This window comes from Geotrypetes seraphini, chromosome 18, assembly GCF_902459505.1.
Source record: "Geotrypetes seraphini chromosome 18, aGeoSer1.1, whole genome shotgun sequence".
Taxonomy (NCBI): domain Eukaryota; kingdom Metazoa; phylum Chordata; class Amphibia; order Gymnophiona; family Dermophiidae; genus Geotrypetes; species Geotrypetes seraphini.
In genome coordinates this window covers 2,943,000-2,970,414 of record NC_047101.1, presented here as the reverse complement: position 1 = coordinate 2,970,414, position 27,415 = coordinate 2,943,000, and the positions used below count along the sequence as shown (strand labels likewise).

The 27,415-nt window shown below is 43.3% G+C and overlaps 1 protein-coding gene across 3 annotated transcripts in view; it reads left to right on the top strand.

The window, feature by feature from the left end:
* The window catches only part of HTR4 (5-hydroxytryptamine receptor 4), a 137,399-nt gene that overhangs the window by 65,333 nt on the left and 44,651 nt on the right, over positions 1 to 27,415 (top strand). For all 3 annotated transcript variants that reach the window (XM_033926896.1, XM_033926897.1, XM_033926898.1), the window contains 3 exons: positions 154 to 354; positions 11,442 to 11,595; positions 16,277 to 16,845. In XM_033926896.1, the coding sequence (XP_033782787.1) occupies positions 154 to 354; positions 11,442 to 11,595; positions 16,277 to 16,845 (924 nt within the window). The remainder of the gene's footprint in view (positions 1 to 153; positions 355 to 11,441; positions 11,596 to 16,276; positions 16,846 to 27,415) is intronic.

The following is a 27,415-nucleotide window of genomic DNA, read 5'->3' as shown; positions in this document are numbered from 1 at the left end:
CCTTATGCTGGGGATGTCTCAGGAGAAAGAACTTTCAAAGCCTTTAGGCCGCAATGTCTCAGGAAAGAAATAGAACTCCTTAAGGAAAGGACGACTGAAATAATTTTGTCAGAAAATCTTATTGATTTCTCTGGTTTCCTTTTGCCCGATTAGGAAAATCAAGACCAACTATTTCATTGTGTCTCTGGCTTTTGCGGATCTACTGGTTTCAGTGCTGGTGATGCCATTTGGCGCAATTGAACTGGTGCAGGATAACTGGATCTATGGAGAGATGTTCTGTCTGGTCCGCACGTCCCTCGATGTCCTCTTAACAACGGCATCAATCCTCCACCTTTGCTGCATTTCACTGGACAGGTAAGGGAAGACGTTTTAAATGGCTAGAAAAAAAGAATCCGCTATATTAAAACCCTCAGCGTGCATGCGCAGTTGAAACTTCGTGCGGCCGTGATCCCTGATCCGTGGTTCCGTATCGCCACATGCTCAGTAGGAGCCTTCGGCGGTTTGCTAAGCGTGTGGTGGTTTCCCCAGCACCGTTCCTGCCCCGATCTCCGACTGACCACGCCTCTCTTTCTCACCCCCGGACCACCAGCAGCAGCCGCAGGGCATTTGCTAGGCCGGCCCACTTCGATAATGCGAAGCGGGCCAGCCTAGCAAAAGCCCTGAGGCCTGCCCGGCCTAGCAAATGCTGGACAGTGAGCAGGTAAGGGAGAAGGGCTACTGCTGGACAGGGGGAGCAGGGAAGGGGTGCTGCTGGACAGGGGGAGCAGGGAAGGGGTGCTGCTGGACATGGGGGAGGTAAAAGTAAGGGAGAAGGGAAAACAGACAGAGGGCAGAGAGAAAGAAAGAAAAAAAAGACAGACAGACAGGGGGCAGAGAGAAAGAAAGAAAAAAAAGACAGACAGACAGAGGGCAGAGAGAAAGAAAGAAAAAAAAGACAGACAGACAGGGGGCAGAGAGAAAGAAAGAAAAAAAAGACAGACAGACAGAGGGCAGAGAGAAAGAAAGAAAAAAAAGACAGACAGACAGGGGGCAGAGAGAAAGAAAGAAAAAAAAGACAGACAGACAGAGGGCAGAGAGAAAGAAAGAAAAAAAAGACAGACAGACAGGGGGCAGAGAGAAAGAAAGAAAAAAAAGACAGACAGACAGAGGGCAGAGAGAAAGAAAGAAAAAAAAGACAGACAGACAGGGGGCAGAGAGAAAGAAAGAAAAAAAAGACAGACAGACAGAGGGCAGAGAGAAAGAAAGAAAAAAAAGACAGACAGACAGGGGGCAGAGAGAAAGAAAGAAAGAACTGCCTAACTCTACACAACTATTCTAGCAACCATTAATGTAATGGGCTAAAAAACTAGTTCTATTATCATTTAGGATATATGAAGGACGTTCAATAATTTATCTTTCTGAGTTTGACAGAAAGTAACAAGGGTGTTGAAACAAGTCTATGCATGTTGTGACTTGTCTCAAGGTTACTCGTGCACAGTTGCGGCTCAGTGCGAGTCGTAACATTCCAAGAGACAGGAGGTCAGGAGAGTCCTCGGGCAAATCAAGTAAGAAACTGCTAGATTTGGTCAGTGATAAAAATTTCTCACAAAAGAAAGGAAAAAGCCAGAGGTGACTGATCGGCGGAGGGACAGGTGGGGACCAGCAGAGAGACTGGTAATGGTACCGGAAACAGCCCAAAGACCCGGAGGCCCATGAGGATTGGAGAAGACCCGGTGAAGAGCGAGAGACCGATACACAATACGGTTTTTCTTTCTGAGATGCCTGTACTACCTGTGGGAGGCAGCGCATGACATGGACGCTGTAGCCACGTGGCGTAGGATCATTATCTTGTTTAGAATGGCTTCTTATGTCTGAGGTGGAAAGGAAAGAGTCCCAAGGAAACATCCATAACACATGAAGAATTAACATGAATGCTGCTTACCTTCTTGTCATGCTTTGTGAATTTTTCATGTATATATGAAACTAATAAATAAAATGAATTGAAAATTTACCAGAAAAAATAAAGGCCTCCCTTAATTCTGGGCTTGTCAAGCCAGTGCTCAGAGCACACCCAGCTCAGGATGTCCACGTGACTGTGTATGAGAGAGAGAGAGCTGCATTCACGGCCTCTGTTGTACCAAGCGCATATTATGCCCGTTCCATGCGGCTCTCCTGAAAATGCAACCGGTGGACTGCATCCTGAGAACTGGGTCAAGAAGACTTAATATGATGGAAATCAGTTGAATTTCAGTCTAAGAAGCTTCATTGTGTATCTGCTCCTTTCAAGAAGGATATGAACGCATGGAATACATCAATCCTGTATCACGCATCTTGTATAAAACAATCAGGCTGAATCCAATTCTGAAAACTCAATAAATATATTTGAAATCATCTTTTCAACTGAATTTGTCAGGTTTCTTAAACAAAAGAGCAGAAGTAATTTCCTGGAAGCCTGTACGAAGTAGACACTTTCCTTTTCGAAGAGGAGAAACAGTCACAGTTGGGGATGTGGAATGACCACTGACTTCACCTCCTGATGCTCCAGAGGGGTCTGGTTTTGCTGTGATAATGCACAGCCTCTTGTACTGGAAACACTGGGGACCTGCGTCATTCCTGCTTTTTTGGGCTGCTGTTCCAGAATTCATTTCAAAGCTTGGATGTTTACAGTAGGGCTGTACCAAATATTTGCATTGGGTTTGATTCAGCCACAAATGGTGCCCCTGAATACATTATTCGTATTCAGCCGAATAGTAAAATTTGCTGTTTGGTACAGCTCTAGTTTGCACATTGCATAGGATTTAAGCTGAGAGAAGACCAGCTGCTTTCTGTTTGTCTGACAGGGGTAGGTAGACAACCTATAGCAGTGAAAAGGTCCCTTTCGTGTCTCCAAATCTGATAATCAGCTCAAAAATGCAGGGAGGCATTTTTCTCCCCTTGATACCTCTGTTCTCAAACCCACCGACATTTTTTATCCTTCAGAAAGCAAATGTCTGTGGTCTTTATCCTGCCAAATTTTCTATTACTTCACATGCTTGAGTCTAAAATTCTGGGTCAGTGTTCTGTCACAATCCACATTTTTTGCTGTAGCAATTCAACAGGGGCATTTTAAGAAATTTAGGGATGTTTGGGAGCCATTAACAAAATACTGTAAAGAATAAATATTGTTCATGTCCCCCCCCCCCCCAGGATCACTTGGTAGTCAGGATAAGCCGATACCAACGAGAGGACCGTAAACAGTGGTGTATTTTTCACTGTTAATAAACATATGTTTAAAAAAAAAAAGAATGAATATTACTTTTTCCCTTTAAACATACACGTCCAGGATGGGGGGGGGGAGGGGGGAATTTTTGTTTTCTTATAATTGAAGATAATTGGGGGGGGATATTTGATGTGAATTAGTTCCTGATAACATATTAAGTGAAATGTTTTTATCTTATATTGCACTTATTGAAAGTTTAAAAAAATGAATAAAGAATTTATTTTTTAAAAAAAACAAACAAACCCTCAAAAAACATTTATTTTCAAACACAGGACAAGGTGGTTATTTATTTTTTTGCATTAATATACCACTTATAGTCTAACTGGTTTACATTCAGGTACTCAAGCATTTCTCCTTATCTGTCCTGGTGGGACAATGGGGGGATTAGGTGACTTGCCCAGGAGCAGTGAGGATTTGAACCCACAACCTCAGCGTGCTGAGGCTTTAGCTCTAACCACTGCGCCACACACTCCCTGCAGTGCCCCTGTCTGAGTCGTGATGACCCTGCGGGAACCGTGGCGAGTGGCATCATTAACCAGATATCTGGATCCTCTCAGGGAGCAACCTTGAAAGATTTAAAACAGGATTAAAGACTTGTTTATTCCAACGGATTATCCCCTATTTCACTCCAGTCTTGGTTCGGGCTGGGTCTTGCGTGTCTCAGCGTCCAGTAGCAACTAGTTGCCCCTTTCTTCTGGCTATGTTGATCCTGGTACTATCGCTATTGTAAGTAGGTCATATATTTTTGGGATTCAACAGAAGACAGTATGCGTTAATGGTGCAGTATATAATGTGACAGTAGAGTTGAAACTTGGCTAGTTATCTATTTATAGTAAGGACTGTGATATTTCTGGCTGTTGTCTGGGTTTCGCTGCGTCTGGGTAGGTAGAACTGACGTTTCAGCCATTATGCGAGATGTGGACAACAGCAACAATCATGATGCCAGACACAGAAGCCTATGAGAGCGGTTATGTTATTGTCTGTTGAAAATCACCACTCTCCGGATAAGTTCTATCCCGATGGTGCCAGCGCAGTCTGGTAGAATATTAGGGGGCTTGTTGCAGGTTTCCGGGTCTCGCTGTGTATTTGTCAGGTAGAAACCGACGTTTCAGAAACCATGCTGTGACTTTCTTCAGCGTATGCTTGGAAGTCTGCAGTGTGACTTTGGAAACAGTGGCTTCACTGGGAACAGGGCCGTCTACCAATTTGAATTTTGGCGGGAAAGTCAGTTGGTCAGAAATTCAGAGCATACCCTGAAGAAAGCCACAGCATGGTGGCTGAAATGTTGGTTTCTACCTGACAAAGACGCAGCAAGACCCGGAAACCTGCAACAAGCACAATACCAGCTGCGAAAACCCTGACAGAACAATATTAGGGAGGGAGGAGGGGGGGGGGGCATTGTCCATTCAGTGTTGCTGAATATGCATGAATAACGCATGCCAGTGCAAAATCTGGATAACGGCAGTCTATTTCTTTTAAATATCCAGTCCTTCCTTTTTATGGAGGTGATGAAATCTATTAAACTTTCCTTAAAGGATGCCTTTTCTCTCTCCTCTCACACACAGGTGCACACATACTGTAAAATTCTAAGTGGTATTTTTGGGCTGTGCGAAGGTGGGAGGGGCAGGGTCTGGGGAATGATGATGAGAAGTGACTGCAATGGAGTAAATAATTAAAGCTCAAAATTAATCATAAGAGGGAAATCTGGCACATTCCACTCCCACCGAGATCTTTAACATTCAGATTAAAAATCAGAGAGTCTTGTTTGCCCTCCAGTCAATCAAGCACGGAGCGAAAAAGCCTGTGTGACGCACTTGAGCTGTGCAGATGGCTGGAGCTCCTCATCTTATACTTCAGAGTAAATTGCATCTTGAGCAGGAGTTGAAATCAGAATTTAACAATCTACGAAGGATGATTTACTGTCATCAAAGGGAAGGTAAGAAACCTTTTCTAGGAAAACACAGTTGATTTTGAGTGATGCCTGCATGCTATCCCTAGGCCCACCCCCAGGCCCGCCCTGTTCTACCCATCGCCACCCTGTAACACCCTAATCCTTCCCCCGTCTCACCCCAGCTCCGCTGCCTGCTCATGCGCGGAATTCCTTCCTGCCTGACGCAATATGCGGAGGCTTTTCAAAACCCCCAGACCCCCAGACATGTCCTCAAAAAGACATTGAGTCGCTGTGTTCTGTTTCTCTGTAGGATAATGTAATCAAGTCCTTTCTGCTCTGTTTATTAAAATTAAATAACTTCACCCAACACTTTTATTTATAGGAGGAAAATCTTATTATAATAATGCACTGGACCATGTGCAGACTACTTCACCATACGTGATTACGCTCCAAAAGCAGACTCTAAAATTTTAATCATAACAGTAAATGTTTTTTTCAAAGGAATTTTATCTACTACTACTACTATGAATTATTTCTATAGCACTACCAAATGTACAGAGCCACGACGGAGACAGTCCCTGCTCCAAAGAGCTTACAATCTAAACAGACAAGACAGACAAACAGGATGTCATGGATACAGTTAATGGAAATGGTTAATGTGTTGGCTGGGTTGGAGGGCAGAGGGGAAGGGAGTACAGCCATTGTGACTTCACTGATGAGATTGGATCTTATTGGTGGAATGAGGCATTATGACATCACAAGTTCAGCTCTGCTTCCCAAAGACTGAATCTCTTCACACTACTACTACTACTACTACTATGAATTATTTCTGTAGTGCTACCAGATGTACGCAGCTCTGTACAGAGTCACAAAAAAGACAGTCCCTGCTCCAAAGAGCTTACAATTTAAACAGCCAACACAGACAAACAGGATGTCATGGATACAGTTAAGGAGAATGTACTTTTCTTCCATTTGGAAGCTCCTTTACTTAGCTTTTCCCATCACTCTATACTTCATAAAAAGAAGACAGCAAAAATCTCAGATAAGAACATAAGAATTTGCTGCTGCTGGGTCAGACCAGTGGTCCATCGTGCCCAGCAGTCCGCTCCCGAGGTGGCACCCAGGTCAAAGACCAGTGCCCTGAGACCAGCCCTACCTGCTTACGTTCACAGAAAGGGTGGTAGATGCATGGAACAGTCTCCCGGAAGAGGTGGTGGAGACAGAGACTGTGTCTGAATTCAAGAAGGCCTGGGATAGGCACGTGGGATCTCTCAGGGAGAGAAAGAGATAATAGTTACTGTGGACGGGCAGACTGGATGGGCCATTTGGCCTTTATCTGCCCTCATGTTACAATGTTTCTATGTTTCTAAATACTTCCATTGCTTTCAATGGCAGTAAAGCCCAGATGACTCTGTCTGTCCCCATTACTTGTTTTACTTTCAGTAGAAGTAAAACCAAGATGTCTCAATCGGGAACCCTACATGTACGCTATAATACACATGTCCACATATCTGGCCAGAAATAGACCAAAGGACTTGCAAACACAGTATCTAGTAATATAGTAAATGTTGGCAGATAAAAACCTACACATCCAGTCTGCTCAACAAGGTGCCTAGAGTTGAATCTGGTGCTCTGTGCCAGTTCCTCCTCTCCATGGTTTATCACTGGCATCTTTCATCTCTCTCTCTCTTCCTGACAATTCTCAGGCACAGACTGAAGAAGTCTCCCAGCTCCAGCCTTCCTTCCCAAGTCCTAGAGTCTCTCTTGCTTGCTGAGTGCTGCGGTCTGAATACACTGAATCACTTCCTCCTACCTCACTGTTCAGTGTTGTGCTCATGGGAGCAGTTGAATGTGCTGGCAGGTTGCTGGGACCGCTGCTTTTTAACATATTTATCAATGATCTAGAGATGGGAATAGCTAGTGAGATAATTCATTTTGCTGATGACACAAAGTTGTTCAGAATTGTTTAGTCACAAGAGGATTGTGAAAAATTGCAAGACTGGAAGACTGGACGTCAAAATGGCAGATGCAAGTGCAAAGTGAAGCATATGGGAAAGAGGAAATCGAACTATAGCGATGTGATCCTGGGTTCTGTGTTAGGAGTTACTGCCCAGGAAAAGGATCTAAGTGTGTCATTGTTGAGGATACGTTGAAACCCTCAGATCAATGTGTGTCTGCTGCTAAGAAAGCAAATAAAATGTTAGAAATGATCAGGAAAGGAAAGGAACACAAAGATGAAAATGTTATAATGTCCTTGTATCGCTCTATGGGACAGATGTACCTTGAATACTCTTTGCTGTTCTGGTCGCCATATCTCAAAAATGATATAGCGGAATTAGAAAAGGTTCAGACATAAATGATAAAAGAGATGGGACGGCTTCCCTATGAGGAAAAGCTAAAGCGACTTGGAGAAGAGATGACTCAGGGGTGCATAAAATACTGATTGGAGTGGAAAGGGTAGATGTGAATCGCTTGTTCGCTCTTTCCAAAAATACTAGGACTAGGAGGCATGTGATGAAGCTACTAAATAGTGGATTTAAAACAAACTGGAGAAAATATTTCTTCACACAACGTGTAATTAAACTCTGGAATTCGTTGCCGGAGAATGTGGTGAAATCAGTTAGCTTAGCGGGGTTTAAAAAAAGGTAAGGATAATTTCCTAAAAGAGAAGTCCATAAGCCATTATTGAGATGGCTGGGGAAAAATTCACTGATTTTTCCTAGGATAAGCAGCCTAAAATCTGTTTTACTACTTGGGATCTAGCTAAATGTCTGTCCCAGTATGACAATCCTTAGGCTATGTTATATCATACATTCCTGATTTATTTACACACCAATTTGGCATGTTATAAGTAAACAGACTGTTCTCTATGCAGATCCTCTGGGGCAATTCAGTGCTTTCCTGCTTCCGTCTCTCAAAGCCCTGCTTCATGTTGACTTTGCAAAGGTGTTGTTCGCCAAGCCCCTTCCCTTCCCTTGTTTAAAAGGAGACTCCTTCAACCCTACTCCCCTCTGCCCGCCAACCCAGCCAGCAGATCAACCGTTCCCCTTAACTGTATCCATGACATCTTGGTTGCTGTCTTGTCTATTTAGATTGTAAGCTCTTTGGAGCAGGGACTGTCTTCTTTCTGACTCTGTACAGCGCTGTGTACGTCTTGTATCGTTACAAGTTTATAGACTAAATAAAGTGTCCATTTAAGTTACTGTGTCTGTGTGTCTGTCTTGCACGTTTGCATAATTATCACCATACATTGCTTCATCTTGTCTGCTCTGTTATCACATCGTGTTTGTTGTGAACCCCCAGATCACAACCCAAAAATCAAAATGAAATGAAAATTCTCTTCCAGCAGATTCCCATTACTTTATGCAGCGTCTCCAACTGTACCCAGATTTTTTTTTCTTTCTGCATTCTGTGCAGCTTTTCACTGTGACTACCTCCTTTATGAGACTGCCCCAAACATCACCCTGTCGGCCATTTGAAATAAGCGTGATTGCACTATCCAGTCTTTGAATGCCCACTGTTAAGTGTGTTCAAAGCAGCAAAAGAGACAATTAACCGTGCATTGATTTGATTCTCTTGTGTTTTCTTGTTCAGAAAAAGACTGTGCTCAATACTCCAAGAAATAAAAATCCTGTGAGAGGAAAGATGAAATGCGTGCATAATAAAACATTTAACGGAGTCCATTATGCACTGTAATTACTCTGACACCTTTATCCTTTCATTGTGTCATGTGCTTTTGTCTCATTTCTACTGCTTCATATTGTAATCTCTCCTGAGCTTCAGAAAGAATCTTGCTTTGGTTTGCTAACCTTTTTCTGCATTGTACAAAATCTTCTGATAGGCTTTCAGCCTCCAGCTAAGTGACATTTGAAGGAAAGACACCCCTAACTTACAGCCGATAGGCTAGGAGTCAGAAGGCCAGCGTTCAAATCCAGCTTCTCCAATTTACAGTCAGAGCAAATCATTTCTCTGGAGATTTCATCAGGCATTTGCCATATGCAAACGCTGGCACACACATAGAGAAAGGCACTTATAAGATTACATACAAGATCACCCACAGTTGAATGTAATTGATAAGGAGGGATTCCCAGGGGCATAATTTGGGCAGAACAGGGATAGAATTGTAATGTACTGTACATGCATGCTTTATAAATATCCACAGTGAATATCATAAGTATATGCAATCCTTCTTAATGTCATCAAAATTTGCATTCAGTTATCATTATTCAGAATCTTCCGAATCGAGCCCAGTAAGTCCTTCATTGATTTTAGAAGTACTGCTTAAATCGTCATCGATCCTCTTATCTTTAATATTTTTTCTTATTATTATAAATACTTAATAATAATAAATACTTAATAATGTTTTTGTAATAACAAATTGGCATTAAGTGTAGTAATATATATTTTTATGCTTAGGGGACAACCTTGACACAGCCGATGAGGCGAAGCATGTCGGCAAGTCCTGAGCCGACAGAATCTCAACTTGAAAAGATAAGTGCCTTTTGGGGGGGCTTAAAGTTTTAAAGTATAATTAAAAGGAAAGATACTAATAAGTATTTATAATAAAAAGAAAAAAAATATTAAAGATAAGAGGATCGATGACGATATAAGCAGTACTTCTAAAAATCAATGAAGAACTTACTGCGTTCGATTCCGAAGATCCTGAATAATGATAACTGAATGCAAATTTTGATGACGTTAAGAAGGATTGCATATATTTATGATACTAACATACAAACGTAAGGAAACTCTTCTTCACCCAGAGAGTGGTAGAAAACTGGAACGCTCTTCTGGAGTCTGTTGTAGGGGAAAACACCCTCCAGGGTTTCAAGACAAAGTTGGACAAGTTTATGCTAAACTGGTGAGACTGGATTCATTTGGAATCCGCGTGAATGGACTGCTGGACAGGATGGACCATGGTCTGACCCAGCAACAGCATTTCTTATGTTCTTATGATTATTAATGCAATATGAGCGTTAAATGCTTTAGAAATTTGACACGGGCACCTATGTATGACCGCCTTAGAAAAGATGTGCCTTTGTTTGAGAGCATTTGTTCACTGTTGGGGGATAATTGTAAAAGCCCATTGATACTCATGTTGGCTCTGTGGAATAGGAATGAAATAGAATTTTTATAGGTGAAATGACACTTCCCTGGCCTTATCTTGCTTCATGTACTCATTGGATGATAAGCTCTGGGGGAGGAGGGGGGGGCGGCAGAGCCTTTTTGTACCTACACATAATTTGTTGTAATTCACCCTGGTTTGCTGCGTTCTGCAATGCCGAAATGAGCTGAAGTGCTTTGTCTAGGCATAAGGCATGACTCAGCCCTGAGCCAGCAATCTGTCGCAAACAGGAGGTAGGTCCTGGCTGCCAAATAACCAGGCATTATCTGTGGTTCCTTTCTTCAGCCTTCTATTTTGGGAGTCTCCAGGTTTGCTTTTTGTCTTGGCAGACTGTTATAAATTCAGAGAGAAGAGTAGAGGAAAAAGAAGGGTTGTAGAGGGAATAAATTTAGTAATTATATGTTGTACCTACACTTCAGTCTTGTACATGTGTCTAAGAAAAAATCAGTTGAAGCTGGTTGTGCAATTAGCACTCACAGCTCTAGGTATTGGAGATGAGTACATAAGAACCATGGTGTGCCGACTGGATTACACTATGTGCTTATAACCAAGGCTCCATCATGTTTGGCTGCCTATAATTTGGCATGGTTATGGTTGATTTCAATTTGCTCTATCATTGTTGCTAACTAGCAGATCACGGCAATGTTCAAAGTTAACAATTAAAAAGGCAGGAATGAACTACAATAATTATCGATAGAAAGAAAGCATTATCCAATCATAAAGCACTCACACTTTAAACGGGGGGTCAGGAGAGGACAGGATAGGGCCTGGATGGGAGAGACAGAGAATTGGGGGGGGGGGGGAGATGAGGGGAAGGGTAGCCCGGGTTTTTAGTTATTTACATGGTGAAGACTTGACAACCGATGTTTACGCATGGGTAGCTGGAGTGGTTGGCATGGCTTGGGCCATCCTGTTGTGCAGAATGGATGGCCTATGAGGGTTTTTTTCTGCCATCATTTACTGTCCTACTTTGCTACTATGTCTGAAGACTCCACAGCTGTCCCACACAGCAACATCACTGCTCTTAGCAACGCGCTCGACTTCCTCAACATTGACTGGAGGTTCTAGGATATTAAAAAAGAACAGCCTTCTGCTCGGCTGGGCCTGGAGAATCTTATGGGTTTTGATGGGAAAATGAATGTTTGTTTTCCAGTCCTGAGCATTCCTTCTTTTCTCTCTTCTTTAAGGTATTATGCTATTTGCTGCCAGCCGCTGGTTTATAGGAACAAAATGACTCCACTGCGCATTACGCTGATGCTTGGGGGCTGCTGGGTAATTCCAACATTCATCTCATTCCTTCCTATTATGCAAGGCTGGAATAGCATTGGAATCCTAGATCTGGTGAGTAGGAATGTTTTCTTTTTCCATTTTTAAAATGTACGTGTTCAAAGGTTCCTTGTAAATTAAGTATTTATTAATTTTCTTACATAGCCCATTCTCCAAATAATGCCCTAGGTGGGTTGCCAAGCTCTTTTCCATCTGTGCACAGGTCAGGTACTTGTTGAACACTGGCAGAAATGCAGGACCTCTTCCAGGGTTCAGAAGGAGCCGAGGAAGGAATTCTCCTTGAAATTACAAATGTACAATTGCATGTTAAGAATTTAACTGTCCTTTTTTGTGGTCAGTACAAACTGCAGCATTAGTTGGCCTGCATATTCCGACAGAACGCTCTCTGTCTTCTGAAGTTCTCTTTCCCGGAATTTCTCCGTCTCTTACACTTTTCACAGACTCGAATCTGTGCAAGGCATTTTTCCCCATGTCAGAGGATGAAGAGAAGAGATCTGACGTTAATGGCCTCTAATTTGCAATCTTTGGAAGCAATGGGCAAAGACACGATTTAAGAGAATTCCAAACTTGATGAGAATAAATGAGAAGGAACTGGGCTCCTTTCTTAGCGAGGATGTCTGTCTTCTGAACCTCATTCGGTCATCTTGAAATAACACTAAGATAACAAAAGCAAAACAAATGATTGCATTTTTGCAAGGAATCATTTGTGGTTTTAATCAATTCTTAATTGACTTGGATATCATAAATATTTTAGCAGTAAAGGAACCTGGTGATGGCTGAATAAGACTCCACATATGGCCATATCCAGAGCTAAGGGGGAATATTGATAGGAATTCACTGTCTTTGCTACAATAGATGAGAGATAGAGGGAGCCATTTACAGTATGGTACTAGCTTGCAAAGTACAGGCACAATTTTAAAGCAAATTTTTTTAAAATAGCTAATGTCCACTGTGGCATTTAATGAGGGCTTGTATAATTGCAACTGCTATTGGTGCAGGTCACTAGTGCATGTGCCTTTGAAAATCTATGACCTGATATTCATAAGAACATAAGAATAACCTTACTGGGTCAGACCAATGGTCCACCATGCCCAGTAGCCCGATCTCACGGTGGCCAAAACCCAAAGAGTAGCAACATTCCATGCTACCGATCCAGGGCAAGCAGTGGCTTCCCCCATGTCTTCATCAATAACAGACTACGGACTTTTCCTCCAGGAAATTGTCCAAACCTTTCTTAAAAACAGCTACGCTGTCCACTCTTACCACAACCTCTGGCAACGCATTCCAGAGCGTAACTATTTCCTCCTGTTGGTTTTAAAAGTATTTCTCTGTAACTTCATCGAGTGTCCCTTAGTCTTTGTAATTTTTGATGGACTAAGTAGTGGTCAGCAATTTTTAAGGTACTGACCTCAGACCTGCCTAGTCTCCTGCATTCTCACCGGAGAATCAAGATCTCCCACTGGGCAACCTACCTTTCCAGCAGCAGCAGGGGAGACTGCTTCTGGTGCTCCTGGCTGCAAATTGGCAGTGCCATGGGCAGAGCTCTGGGCAGGCCCTAACTCTCTGCTTGGTAGGTCATTCTGTGAACTCCATAAAATGAATTTGAGCCAGATATTTAATGCTGGGCCTAATCTAGGCATCGTCACCAAGGGGGCAATTTAACTGGCTTCTGGCAAGTTGAATCACCTGTTTGGGGCTAACCACTAATTTTCTGCAGCATTCAGCTCATTAGTTCCGTGAAAATGACTAGTTGGTACTGAACAGAAAATCAGTTCTTTTTGGGTAGAGTTACCATATGTCCTCTTTATAGAGAACTCTCTGGGAGTCCAGATGGATTTTGAAAACCTGGCACTTTGTCTGCGTTTTGGAAGGCCCCAGCTGTGTCTGGAGAGCCTCCGAGCATGTGTTCTATAGTTCCCAGGCAGTAACGATAACTTAATATGAGCCCCTGCCGACTCTGCCTCCAGAGAGTGCCATGGTGGCCAGAGGAGACCTTCAGCAGTCGCTCTGATTGTCTGCTCTAGGGCTGCTCAGCTCGATTTAACTGAGAAGGTAAATCATTTTCAGAATCAACCCCCTAAGGCACAAGCACAGTTTACTACTCCCCTCGCTCTACCAAGACCACCACTTTTGAACCGAATGAAAAGGAGAGACCTCTGCAAACCGTTAGGTAGAGGCAGGGAAATCACTTTATACCAGGTGAATGCCTTTGAAAGCTATAATTACTGAGAAGTATTGCACTGGACTGGATGATATCTCCAATCTGCTGACAACATCGGACGACTTCAAAACATTCCGAAAAGAAATCATAACCCTGCTTTTCAAAAAATTCATCCAAACATCTTAACCATGCTTCACCTACCTCAAGATATTACGTCCCCAAATAACCTACCTAAACACCTTCCAAGCAAACAGACCCAAAAATTAGATGGTAATCTTACCTACTCTAACAAAATTCTCTTTGTCCATATCACACAGTTCAGCACTGTCATTTTACTATCCAACCCCTAAATCCCCTTAGGAATCTATCCAGCTATCTCTCCTCTGTCAAAAAAAAAAAAAAAAAAAATTGTATCTTCACTGGAAAATGTCCAGTCAAATCTTTTGTAATCCGCCTTGAACTGCAAGGTATAGGCGGAATAGAAGTCCGTAATGTAATGTAATGTAATGTAATGATATGTGTAAAACCTTCCAAATTTGAAATCTGAACAGACATTTCCCAGTAATATAGTCTAGAGAGTACCAGGGGTAGGCAATTCTGGTCCTTGAGAGCCACAGGCAGGTCAGGTTTTCAGGATAACCACAATAAATATGCATGAGATAGATTTGCATCTTAAGGAGGCAGTACATGCAAATCCATCTCATACATATTCATTGTGGCTATCCTGAAAACCTGACCTGCCTGTGGCTCTTGAGGACCGGAATTGCCTACCCCAGAGCTAGAGGATGTTGTGGTTTTATAGACACTTCCCAACTGAAGGGGTCTTCCAAGGAGACTGGCTCTGTCGATAGCAGAAGAGCTTACAAGCGCTCCTCCAGGAACGGTGACTTGGGTAGTTCCAAGTGTCCCTAAAACGCCACCTGCGGCTGTGCCTCTGCCATGAATGAACCCATTGGATCTGCCAGTTGAAGAAACATCTTGCCTCTGGGTGTCCTGATCCTGTTGTGTCAATGAACACTGGCATAGTTTAAAATTTTATTGAGATTATTTAAACATAACATAACAGTTTAGAGTCTGTCCTTATTAGGGTCACCTTACAAAATAGTTTCTGCACAAAAAGCATGTTTTCCAGGTAAAATGACTCTTCTATACACAGTAAATAGACTTGGTAAATTGCACTAAATAGATCAGGACACGGATGTTTGTGGACAACCAAATAATACTACTCGAAACCTAAAATGTTATCATGTACCCAAGCCACCATAGAGAAGAAACGATGAAGACAGAAAAAATAAAAATAATAATAAGTGGAGAAAAAGAGCTCTTTGATTCATAACAAGATTCGATTGGTGGGCTGCATTTGAGAATTGGGCCCCCTGAGGACCCTGTCGGGAGTTTGATCTAACAACAGCGGTTCTGGCAAGAGGGTTGGCGTTAAAAACGGTTCCTTTAACAACATCGTTTTGGAAAGAAAGCAACTTCATGTGTTGTTTGATATGGTGATTGAAGCATCATAAAAGCCAAACTACGAGAGATTTATTGTTGTGAATTTGCAGTTTTGGAAGTTGAAGACTGAACAAATTTTTCTATATATGATAAGCGGAATTTTATTTTGATGATATGAGCTCTAATAGATTTCTCGTGAATCAAAAGAGCTTTTAGCATGTTGACATCTGCTTTTCTCCACTGATTATTCTTATTTTTTGTGTCTTCATCTCTAATACAGACATGCAGGATACTCATGCTAAGATTGCATGTACGGGTGTGTGTGTAGGGTGTGTCTGTGTGTATTTGTAGGGATGTGTGTGTGTAGGGTCTATGTATAGGGCATGTGTGTAGGGGTGTGTGTCTGTGTGTATTTATAGGGATGTGTGTGTGTAGGGATGTGTCTGGGGGTGGGGGTGTGTGTAGGGGTCTATGTATAGGGCGTGTGTGTAGGGGTGTGTGTGTGTGTAGGGATGTGCCTGAGTGTGTGTGTGTGTCTCTGTTGCACACAGACATTCCCTGAGAGCTGAAGTGTGGGCTCAGCAGTGATACAGGTGCATTGTACAAATCGGAGTGAGAGGATCCGTGTGCTGTCGGAGGTGCTTTTGTAAAGATACAGAGACATCTATGTTGCATTTCTAAAACAATCATAGAATAGGTGCTTTTTTTTCTTTCTAAAACCTTTCCTGTGCCCTGTTATGAAATTAAAACTCCAGATAGTGAATGAAGAAAAGCAGAAGGATTGCTTGTACGGGGTGAAAAGATATGAGAGTACATGAAGAACTAGGAGCAAGAGAGCTAAAAGCCACCTCCACTTTGTTAATGATACAGCATATCCGCTTGCTGAAGTCTGATGGTCATCCTCTTGGTCATGTGACCTGGGCATGGCCACGCGGATCTCATTTGCTTCATCTCCCTCCCACTGCTCTAATGACCGAATGAATTCAAGGCATCAATAATAGAAACCTTTCATGTCCTCAGTAATTCAAAGTGTGCAAGTCAAGGGCTTCAAAAAAGGAGCTCCAGTAATGGGCGCAGTCTGGGTCAGTGGAAGATTTAATGTGCTCCTTTCTCCATTCTCGCTTTCAGATCGAGGAGAGAACATTTCACAAAGATTCCAACTCCACCTACTGCATCTTCATGGTCAACAAGCCTTATGCCATCACGTGCTCCGTGGTGGCATTCTACATTCCGTTTTTGCTGATGGTGCTGGCATACTACAGGATTTACATCACAGCCAGGGAACATGCACGCCAGATTAGGGTGCTCCAGCGAGCCGGGGCACCCACGGACCACCGGCAGCAGCACCCTGACCAACACAGTAACCACCGAATGAGAACTGAAACCAAAGCTGCCAAAACTCTCTGCATCATTATGGGCTGCTTCTGCCTCTGCTGGGCGCCATTTTTTATCACCAATGTAGTGGATCCTTTCATCAATTATAACGTACCTGCACAGTTATGGACAGCGTTCCTCTGGCTGGGCTACATTAACTCAGGGTTGAACCCTTTCTTGTATGCTTTTTTGAACAAATCCTTCCGACGTGCCTTCCTCATCATTCTGTGCTGTGGGGATGAACGATATCGAAGGCCTTCCATCTTGGGACAGGCGGTTCCGTGTTCAACCACAACTATAAATGGATCAACACATGTGCTAAGGTGAGTGCTTTCCATGAAACCTAGATGGTACCTTATTGGATAGGCAGCTGGTAACTGATGGCATTACTATTCCAATGGGCACCAGCATAAAAGATGCCTCAATCATAAAAGAGGCTTAATTGTTTAACTTCATCATGTAATCTCTCCTGTTCTATTGTGATAGTTAAAACTTATACTTGAATCTGCAACACTGGATGTTAGGATTATGCCTGTGGAACCATAACGGCGTGGAATAGTCTCCCGCTAGAGGTGGTGGAGACAAAGAAAGCATGGGATCTCTTAGGGAGAGGAGAAAATACTGGAAGCTATGGATGGACAGGTTGGATGGACCATTTGACCTTCATTTGCCGTCACATTTCTGTTTCTATAACCAAAAAGTTCTGTGACTTCACAATGCAGGTGTAAAGAGACTTAGAGGCTCATAATCAAAAAAATATAAATTTCCAAAAATGTTCCTAAATCGACACTTGGACGTCCTAATCACCAGGACATCCAAGTGCCGATAATCAAAACCATCTTTCTGGGTGTCCAGCGTGGTATCCCAGCCTCTGCGCATCCAGAGCTTGAGATGGGCGTGGTGGAGGCGTGTTATGGGCGGGCTTTAGGTGTGCATAAGGATGGGTTAGACTTGGACATCTTGCAGCGATGATCGAATGTTTTGCGAGACGTCCTGGATGGAATTTAGACGTTCGAAGCTAGACCTGTTTTATAAGCGTCTAAGGTGACCAAACTGACTAGATGACCACTGCATGCTTCAAGCACTCCCCCGGTGCTCACTGACCCCCCTTCCACCACACAAAATTGAGAATGAAAACAGCACCGTCTGGTATTAGGAAGTCTAGTAGAACATCAAGTGTGTAGAGTTACCTGGTGAACCATAGAGAGGAGAACAAGGCCCTTAAGACACTCTAACCACAACATCTATGATATTAAGTTTGAGCCCATCAAAAGCCGCCCAAAGCCAACTACACTGCCATATAAGTGCCACCTGCAACCATAAGGGTTATTGGGGTGGTACACAGGTGGCTCTAGGTTTTGGAGAGCTCACCATAAATTATAAGGGGGTTATGGTCAGATATAGGGGAGAGTGTGGCATAGTGGTTAAAGATACAGCCTCAGCACCCTGAGGTTGTGGGTTCAAACCCACGCTGCTCCTTGTGACCCACGCTGCTCCAAGTCACTTAATCCCCCCCCCCCCCCCCATTGCCCCAGGTACGTTAGATAGATTATGAGCTCGCCGGGACAGAGAGGGAAAACTGCTTGAGGACCTGAATAAATGCATATAAACCGTTCTGAGCTTCCCTGGGAGAACGGTAGAGAAAATTGAATAAATAAATAAAAAATAAAATAAAAAAATATACATCTAAGCAAAATATTTGGCAAAAACTGCAAATCCCCTTTCAAAACAGACGCGGCATTTAATCAAAAAATGAATAAAGGGACCCATCAGTACGGGCCAAAAATAAATACTTTTAAAGCCCCAGGCAGGAAACTTATAGGTGACCAGCGCCAGGTTAATAACCTAAAGAAGTCCTGCCCCATACATCATCTCATCCTGTGCAACAGCCGGTGAGGAAAGAAGAGAAAAAAACGGTTCAAAACCCCACCCCCCTAGTGAAGGACAAGTCAACAATCAAGTCTAATCTCATCTAATCTAATCTAATCCTTAGGTTTGTATACCGCATTATCTCCACGTGGTTTACAGTAGGAGAAATAGGAAGGAACTCCAACAGAGGGTTAGAGGTAGAAGTGCTATCTCCTCCTCTCCCTATTGGCTAAGGCTCTTAACATTTGCATCTCCTCTTCCTATAGGCTAAGGCTCTTTCCACCTGCATTATGATGTCATAGAGCTTTATGGTTATAGAAAAAGAGAAACATGATGGCAGATAAAGGACAAATGGCCCATCCGCAGCATCCACTATCTCCTCCTCTCCCTATTGGCTAAGGCTCTTAACATTTGCATCTCCTCTTCCCATAGGCTAAGGCTCTTTCCACCTGCATTGTGATGTCATAGAGCTTTAGGGTTATAGAAAAAGAGAAACATGATGGCAGATAAAGGACAAATGGCCTATCCAGTCTGCCCATCCGCAGCATCCGCTATCTAATCTAATCTAATCTAATCCTTAGGTTTGTATACCGCATCATCTCCACGTTCGTAGAGCTCGACGCGGTTTACAGTCGTTATCAAATTGTTAAGTTCCCACAATAAACAATAATATCCAAATAATGTTGGTCAAAGAAAGACTTCTCTGAAGCACAAAGGGCTCCTGACACGGCCAAATATTTTGCTTCGTTTTTGGCCTTTAGATATACATCTGACATCTTTTATGGGAAATTCACAGCAGTGACCTCTAAAGGTGCCCCACTGCTCTGTTGGGATGTCTGTGTGGCCAATCCATTACTACACTGGCCCCTCCCACATCCAAATGGTCTGGATTGGGATGTTTTGAATATGGACGTTTTTGTATACGAAAATGGCCAAAAAAGTTAGATGTCCTAAAGGCCAAGATGTCCAAATAGGTCATAAAAAAAGGTGGACATCTAGCGATTTTGAAAATGGATGTTTTCCTGCCCCAATATTTGTACGTCTTGTGGGAAACATCCAAAGTTGGACTTAGACGTCCTATCAAAAATGCCCCTCTATGTATACTAATACCTATAGTAGGGGAAATAGGGTTCTTGATCTAGAGACTTGGATTTAGTGGTGGTCATAGGGAGAACCATGACTAGGACATACTTATTCAAGATGAACAGAATAGGAAGGAAGGAAGAGACGACAGGCACTTGGTAGCATCTCCACTTATTTACAGAGAGCTGCCTATAGGCTTCAGAGACATCTGCAGTTTTTAAGTGTGCTCTCTGGGCATTCGTGCATACATATATCCACTATCGTATCTACCTACCTATATTTACCTCTCTATATACAGTATATCATTTTGTCCATCTATAAGTTATTGGTGTATTTATATTGGTGGGAGCTGATGGAAAGATTTGTTCCTGTTAGTTTCCTGAGTCTAGAAAGTGAATTTTTACTGATTTTATAGTCTTGATGAGATTTTTTTCTCTTTGAATCATCGTAATTATGCAGTTATTAAAAATAACTAATTATCTTGCCTGCCATTAGAAAGTAAGTCAGGGATCGTCCTAGAGCAGTGGTCCTGGACAACCCCCTTGCCAGTCAGGTTTTCAGGATATCCACAATAAATACGTATGGTGAAATTTGCATAGAATGGAGGCAAGATATGCAAATCAAGGTTTATGCCTATTCATTGTGGACATCCTGAAAACCTGACTGGCAAGGGGGTCGTCCAGGACTGTGCTGTGAAACACTGCTCTAGAGGCCAGGGGTCGATGGATTCCCTTTTCCCAACTTCTTCATCTGCTCTATCAACCTCTTTTTTCAAGGATATGTAGATCTATATTTTATCATGTCTAATTTTGGCTGTGGATGAGATGGACATGGTGTGTTTCCCGGGGGTGAGATGGGTGAGTGGAATGTTTTGGTATTTGGTGTGAATGTTTGCAATGTTTGGGAGTCGTTGGGTAATGTCTACTGGATGTTTGAAAACTGCCCTCTTTATGAACAGGACAAAGGCATTTCTGTGTGTGGAAATGGAACTTATGAAAACCTCGGTTTGGATAAATTAACTCATACTAAGGAACTGGGTTCCTGGGGCTGTTTTCATGTCTGACCTGCACAAAGAGCAGAAGCAGTTTCTGCGTCTGCTTATGTTTTCAAAACTCATTGTGAAGTCTGGGGGTTAAAAGTGCCTGCTAAGTTTACAATTTCTGTGCACCCTGGTTGATTTTAATGTCAACTCTCAGACAAATTGGTCACTTATTTGGGTGGTTTTCCAGGAAAGCAATAGATTTCATATATACATAAGTGTCTTCGGCATACAAGGCATCTCATATCTCCTCCCCAGTGCACCCATTTGCTGCAGACACTCCTCTTCTGAGCTTCCTTTGATTTTCTAAACATGTTCTTTCATGCTTTCTCTCACATTCTCTCTCTTGATGAAGTTACAGGGAAATGCTTTTAAAACCAATAGGAAGAAATATTTTTTCACTCAGACAATAGTTAAGCTCTGGAACGTGTTGCCAGAGGTTGTGGTAAGAGTGGTCAATGTAGCTGTTTTTAAAAAAGGTTTGGACAAGTTCCTGGAGGAAAAGTCCATAGTCTTGTTATTGAGAAAGACATGGGGGAAACCACTGCTTGCTCTGGATTGGAAACATGGAATGTTGCTATTATTTGGAATTTTAGAATCTTGTTACTCTTTGGGACTCCAGAATCTTGCTATTCCTTGGGATTCTGTATGAAATGCTGCTACTTTTGGGGTTTTTGCCAGGTACTATTGACCTGCATTGGCCACCGTGATGATGGGTTACTGGGCAGGATGGACCATTGGTTTGACCCAGTGAGGCTGACAAGGTCATTGTTATGTTCTCACTTTTTAAGGCTTCTATGACTAAATTTAATTGCTTTTGACGTTGCTCAGACTGATTTAGGATGGAAATGGGCTCCTGCTTGGATGTCTCTGCTTCATGAGTCAGAACGGTCTGAATTACGCTAACATCTGTATTATATGTCAGTCACGTCACACTCTAAGGGGTTGGGGTGGGATTGCTAAAAACACTGAGTGCTGCAATTTAGATTTTTGAGTTAATCACTCGCCTAATCCAAATCTGAGCTCATAACAGTTGATCTTCAGGTTGATGAGACATTTCCTTGTCCAGACAGGTAACAGGTGCTGAGCTGTGACTAAGCCACAGGTCTCTTCTGCTGCTTTTCCTTTTAAATCCCATCTAATTACGTTATGGTGCATGTGCTGCGCGCACAGGTTTCTTATTGTAAAGAACGTTTTCCCTTTTTAATTTTGACCTTTTAAAGTGCTCCGGATGACTCAGACACATCATCTCCCTTGATGGCAATAATTTTAGAATCCTTTGTGGTGGGTTTGCCTCCCACACAATGAGCCCGACAGCCCCCTGCTCCTCCAGGCTCGTTTTCTTCGTTTCTGACACCAGCCTTCTCGTGCCCAAACACACATATCGTGCTCTACAATCTGGGAGTTTGGTGATGAAATCCTCTTGAGAATTTAATCTTTCCAGAACAATCCTCTGCTACATTTGGTATCAGGATGAGATCTCGAACTTCACAATATATTTGCCCAAGTTCATTTCTGGTTTACATTTTCGGCTTCTGTTTGTTTTTATTTTTGCTGCCTCCCATTTCTTCCAGGCTCCGTTCTCTTTTCCACCCTACATCCCTATTTCAGGTCTCTCCTCCCTTCCTTGCTCTGGGGCTCTGTGTGAACCCCTTCAGAAAGAAGGGGAGCATAGACTCCTCAGACTTCTTACACTGTAGCTTAGACTTCTGTATTAGGCAAGTGGACTGTTACCTGCTCATTTCTGTGACCAGACTACATGCTTGAATTAATGTGATAAGATTTCTTAACGTTGGTTTATTCACTTAATTAGACGTTAATGAGTTTCAGGAGGTCAGTTGTTATAAATGTTAATTAAGTCTCTTCCAGGGACACAGAATGCACAGCTGTTGACGCTGGCTGCGCTTTTAAGCAGGTGAAACCACTCAGGCCAATCTGGCGTCCTTCACTTAACTGCTATCAGTGGAGGTCCACTATCAAGTCCTCAGCTCATCAAAGAGCAATGGGTGATGGCAGAGAGCCTTGAAATTGAAACAAGGTGTTAGAGATGTCAGTGTTGGATTTAAATCATAATCCCTTGCCTTTAATGTCAAATAATAGAAAGGATTTTCAGTACATAAGAACATAAGAAATGCCGCTGCTGGGTCAGACCAGTGGTCCATCCTACCCAGCAGTCCGCTCACGCGGCGGCCCCCAGGTCAAAGACCAGTGCTCTAAATGAGTCCAGCCTCACCTGCGTACATTCCAGCTCAGCAGGAACTTCTCCAACTTTGTCTTGAAACCCTGGAGGGTGTTTTCCCCTATAACAGACTCCGTATTTTTCAGGATTCTTTGTAGATTGTAATACATTTTTTCAGGACTGGTACAATGTGGATGTTGGATGCCCTAGGGAAACATTCAATGTTGCTCCTTTGTTTATTTTAAAAACATATATCCTACCTACAAAAAAAACCAACAACAACACTAAGCGGCCTACATAAAAACATACACAATAAAAATTTTAAATGTACAAACTACAAAACGAAGACCCAGATATGAAATCACACTCATAGTACTTCCTCACAAGAGATACGTACAATTAGCAGCTCTGGCCCTTCGTACAGCTGGTTAACATATAACTGGAGGTAAACAGGTATCTTACAGTCTGATCACATATCAAAACTTTTCTAAGTCAGCTAGCTCTTACTCTATGTTCCCTTAACTAAAACCAAAACAAAACATGGGTTCCTCAATATTATAACTGTAACTACAGACTATAAATTAAGTCAAACAAATATATTACCCAAGTGCCTCTCTCTGGAAAGGCCCACACAGCATCGTGTTCTTGGAGGAAGGGAAAAAACAGAAGCCCCTTTAATCCACCTCTGAATAATCTTTTATCCATAAAATTTATATCATGTGACCACATGGAAAGTTCCAAAGTTTCATGCATACGTATCCTAGGGCACAATCGTCATTACACAGTATCTCTAAGGAGGGGGGTACAAAATACACAATACCGGCCACTCTTCATTGGCTGGTTTCTGCTATGCCTCCCTCCCTCAGCATCCGATAGGTTGATACATGTACATGCCACTCTCCTTTTCCCAGAACCTCTTCCAGGCCTAGGCCACCATGTTTCTCACATCTAGGCATATCTTCAGCCCTATATTTCTTCTCACATGAATCAGCTGCTGTGGGTCCAACTAAAACATAGGATCGCTGAAAAGGTTTAGCTCTGTCTTGGCCATGCTTAATTTTAGATGGTGGTAAGCCATCCAGATAGTAATGTCAGCCAGGAAAGCCAAGATTTTAGCCTGGATTCCTGTACAAATTTCAGGTGTAAAAAGGTAGATCTGTGAGTCATCGGCATAGAGGTTATACTGGAAGCCATGTGAAGAGATTAAGCACCAAGGGAAGAAGTATAGATAGAGAACAGAAGAACTCCCAGGACAGAGCCTTGAGGTACACCGACCGATAGCAGAATGGCAGTGGAGGAGAATCCACAGAGCATATGCTAAAAATTTGATGGGAAGGAAAACAAAACCATGAGATAACAGAGCCCTGAAACCAAAGTGAGGACAATGTATCAATGAGTAGGTGGTGATCTACAGTGTCAGAAGCTGCAGATCGATCAAGAAAGATGAGGATGGAGTAGAGGCCTTTGAATTTGGTCAGGAACAGGTCATTGAAGACTCTAGCAAGGGCAATTTCCATAGAATGAAGAGGGCAAAAGCCATATTGAAGTGGGTCAAGGATAGCTCAAGACAACGGTGGTGAACATCACATTCTAGTAACTTGGATGAGATGGGGTAATATTTGGAGGGGCAAGTAGGGTCCACCGAGGGTTTTTTTTTTGAGGAGAGGCATGTTTGAAGGTGTCGGGGCACAGTAGCAGTGGAGAAGAGTGATAAGTTCAGCCGAGGGAAGAAAGTAACGGTGCCGAAGTCCAATCCCATTGCTCTGTTTGTTTTTTTCTGGATTGCACTACTGCTAATTTGCATACTAAACTATTTAGTAGCCTTCAGGGGCCCCAGTTGCATTCATTACAAGGGGGAGAATGAATTTGTCATGGTGCTGACTGGAGTTTGAGTGCAGGGAGTCTATTGGGCTTTACCACGCAAGGGTCTCAACGCCTGGGTCTTTCTGGCTCCTCATTTGATGCTTTCAGAGCACAGCGGGGAGAGAAGAGGCAGCGTGTCCTTGGCTCACTTTCTCGTGCCACTAATTGCCTCATTAGTGAATGAAGCCTGATGCACCAGGGTCCAGGCTAAAGCAAGGAAAAGGGAACTGAAATTGCTGCTTGAAATGTATTTTTAATTAAATGCTATAGCTTAAAGTTCAGTGGTAGGAAGCAAGGTATAAATCAGAAAGCTGTTGTAGCTGTAGGACCGGTGGCTGTGGCCCAGGATGCCAATTGCCCTGGCACATGATGTCACCAACTCATAAGTTAAGCGGAGATTCTGCTCGAATACTTTCCTCCTCTGATGCTGCCGCCAAGTCCTGACAGGATGCAGCTTCACGGGCCGGCTGTCATGGCAGGGGGCAGGGTCAGTGTGGTGTCAGCATCAGAGGAGGGAGGTCCCTCCTCTGCTCCTGACGCTGCTGCTTGATACTGAGGCTGACCCTCCTTCCTCCGGGCACTGGTCTGTGAAGCCACATCAGAGGAGGCAGCAAGGAAATAGCCAGGGGGAGGGGACGGAGCATGGTGGAGGCACCAAAGCAGAGTGAACCCAGGTCTGGGGCAAGGGCACCAAAACAGAAGTGGGCACAGGGTGCCGTTACAAGTACAGAGGATCATAAGGGAGAGCAGAGGGCACGGGGGAAGAGTGTGGCGCAGTGGTTAAAGCTACAGCCTCAGCACCCAGGGCTTGTGGGTTCAAACCCCCGATGCTCCTTGTGACCCTGAGCAATCATGGTCAGTCATGGTTAGGTGTGTATCTAGAGTGATACCGAGTATTTTTATGGTTTTGGATATTGGGTATTCCTGATTGTTTATTTTTGTCGATGTTCTCGTAATTTTGTCATTAGGGCTTGCCAGAAAGACTTTTGTTTTCTCTGCGTTTAGTTTTAGTTTAAAATTGGTGGTCCATTTTTCGATTTCTGTCCCTGCTCAGAAGAGCTTACCATCTAACTTGGATAGACAGACATGACATAGAGGGTTGGGGATGCAGAACCTAAGGTGAGAGGAGTTAGGAGTCAAAAGCACTCTCATAGAGGTGGGCTTTTAACTGGGCCTTTAATACTGCCAGAGACGGAGCCCACCGTAGGGATTTGGGCAGCTTGTTCCAAGCATAAGGTGCAGCAAGGCAGAAGGGACAGAGTATGGATTTGGCAGAGGAAGAGAAGGGCACAGATAGGAGGGACTTACCGGATAAGCAGAGCTCACGAGGGGGGGGGGGGAGGGGAACGGGTGGACGGACGACACAGGAGGTGATAAGCAACGAGAGATGGTGAGGGGCAGCTGAGTGACTGCACTTGTAGGTCAGTAAGATGAGTTTGAATTGTATTCGGAAACAGATGGGAAGCCAATGAAGTGACTCTAGGAGAGGAGCAACGTGACGTTAGTGGTTCTCATGGAATATGAGTTGTGCAGCTGAATTCTGGACAGATTGAAGGGGAGAAAGACCCGAGCGCAGCGAGTTGCAGTAATCTAAGCGTGAGGTGATGATGGCATGGAGAAGGGTTTTGGTAATGTGCTCAGAGAGGAAAGGTCAGCCTTTCGGACGCTCTACTGAGTTTTTGCAGCTCTCAGCATCTGAAGTTGTGCTTTGATTCCAGCTGCTCTTTGCTGCCCCCTTTCTTCAGGTATAAATACTTCCTGCTGTTGCATTGAGTTGATGTGGCTCTCGGGACCTATTGTTTAGCTTTGACATCATTTGCTCTTAAGCACCCCAGGCCACTGCCTATCCAGCCTAATAGTGAAGCCAGACCTGACCTCCCCTGATTTCAAGATTAGTAATGTTGGTGATCCAACTTTTAAAGAGTGATGTTAAAAAAAAATATATATATCTGCAACTCTTGCCCAAGCCAAGCCACCTTTGCCTTAGGGTGCAATTAATTTGTCTTCTGTTTATGAGTAATGGAAGATAATTTGGCTTGAGAAGAGCAAATTCTATTTGTCATGTTAATTCTAACATCTCCTGTCAAGCTGGCAGACGGCCTCCAGCACAGCAGAACATCAGAGGAGCAGAAGGTGAGAAGCAGCTACTCCTTTGGTGGAGCTGAAGCCCTACTGTGGATTTGCAAGTTTCGTTGTTGACGAAAATAGAAACATTGTAATTAAGTGTACTCTGGCAGCGAATTCCCCTTCATCCTCCAGCGTATATCGGCATCGGGACAGTGAAGGGCTGGCAGGTTACAGGGCTGGCAAAAGTCCTGAGTGAATGGATACTTTTGTGGTATTTTGCCTCTAGATGAGGTCTCAGCTGGGTCTGAGTGCCAGCAATCGCTATCCTCAGGGACGTTTCAAAAGATCTCCTTCGGGCCCTGAGAGTTATCACTGAAATGTATTTTATTTGGTTTTGGCTCGCTCCTTTTTCAGTTGCATCTCTGGATGAGCTACATTCAGGTAAATTTGTGCTTTTTCACCATTCAGACGCCTCCCCCCAACTGTCCCACCCAGGGAATCAGAAAGCAGATTCTGAAATTCCTGGAGGCTTCACATCTTCCCTGGAAAGTGGGGTCTCTAGGACACTGAGGTGCTTGTTCTATACTCTTTAGTTCAGCATCCTTATCGAATGAGCCCTGGCAGAATTAGCCCTTTATATTATGATCTTTGCCTATGGCCCGATTGGTTGTGTCCGTAGAGGAAATCTGACAGAGAGGCAAGCGGTGAGTATGAAACTTCTCACGGACATGCACAGGGGGTGGGAGAACAGACAGAACCACCAATGCCCTTAGAGGTCTTTCTCCCCACTCCT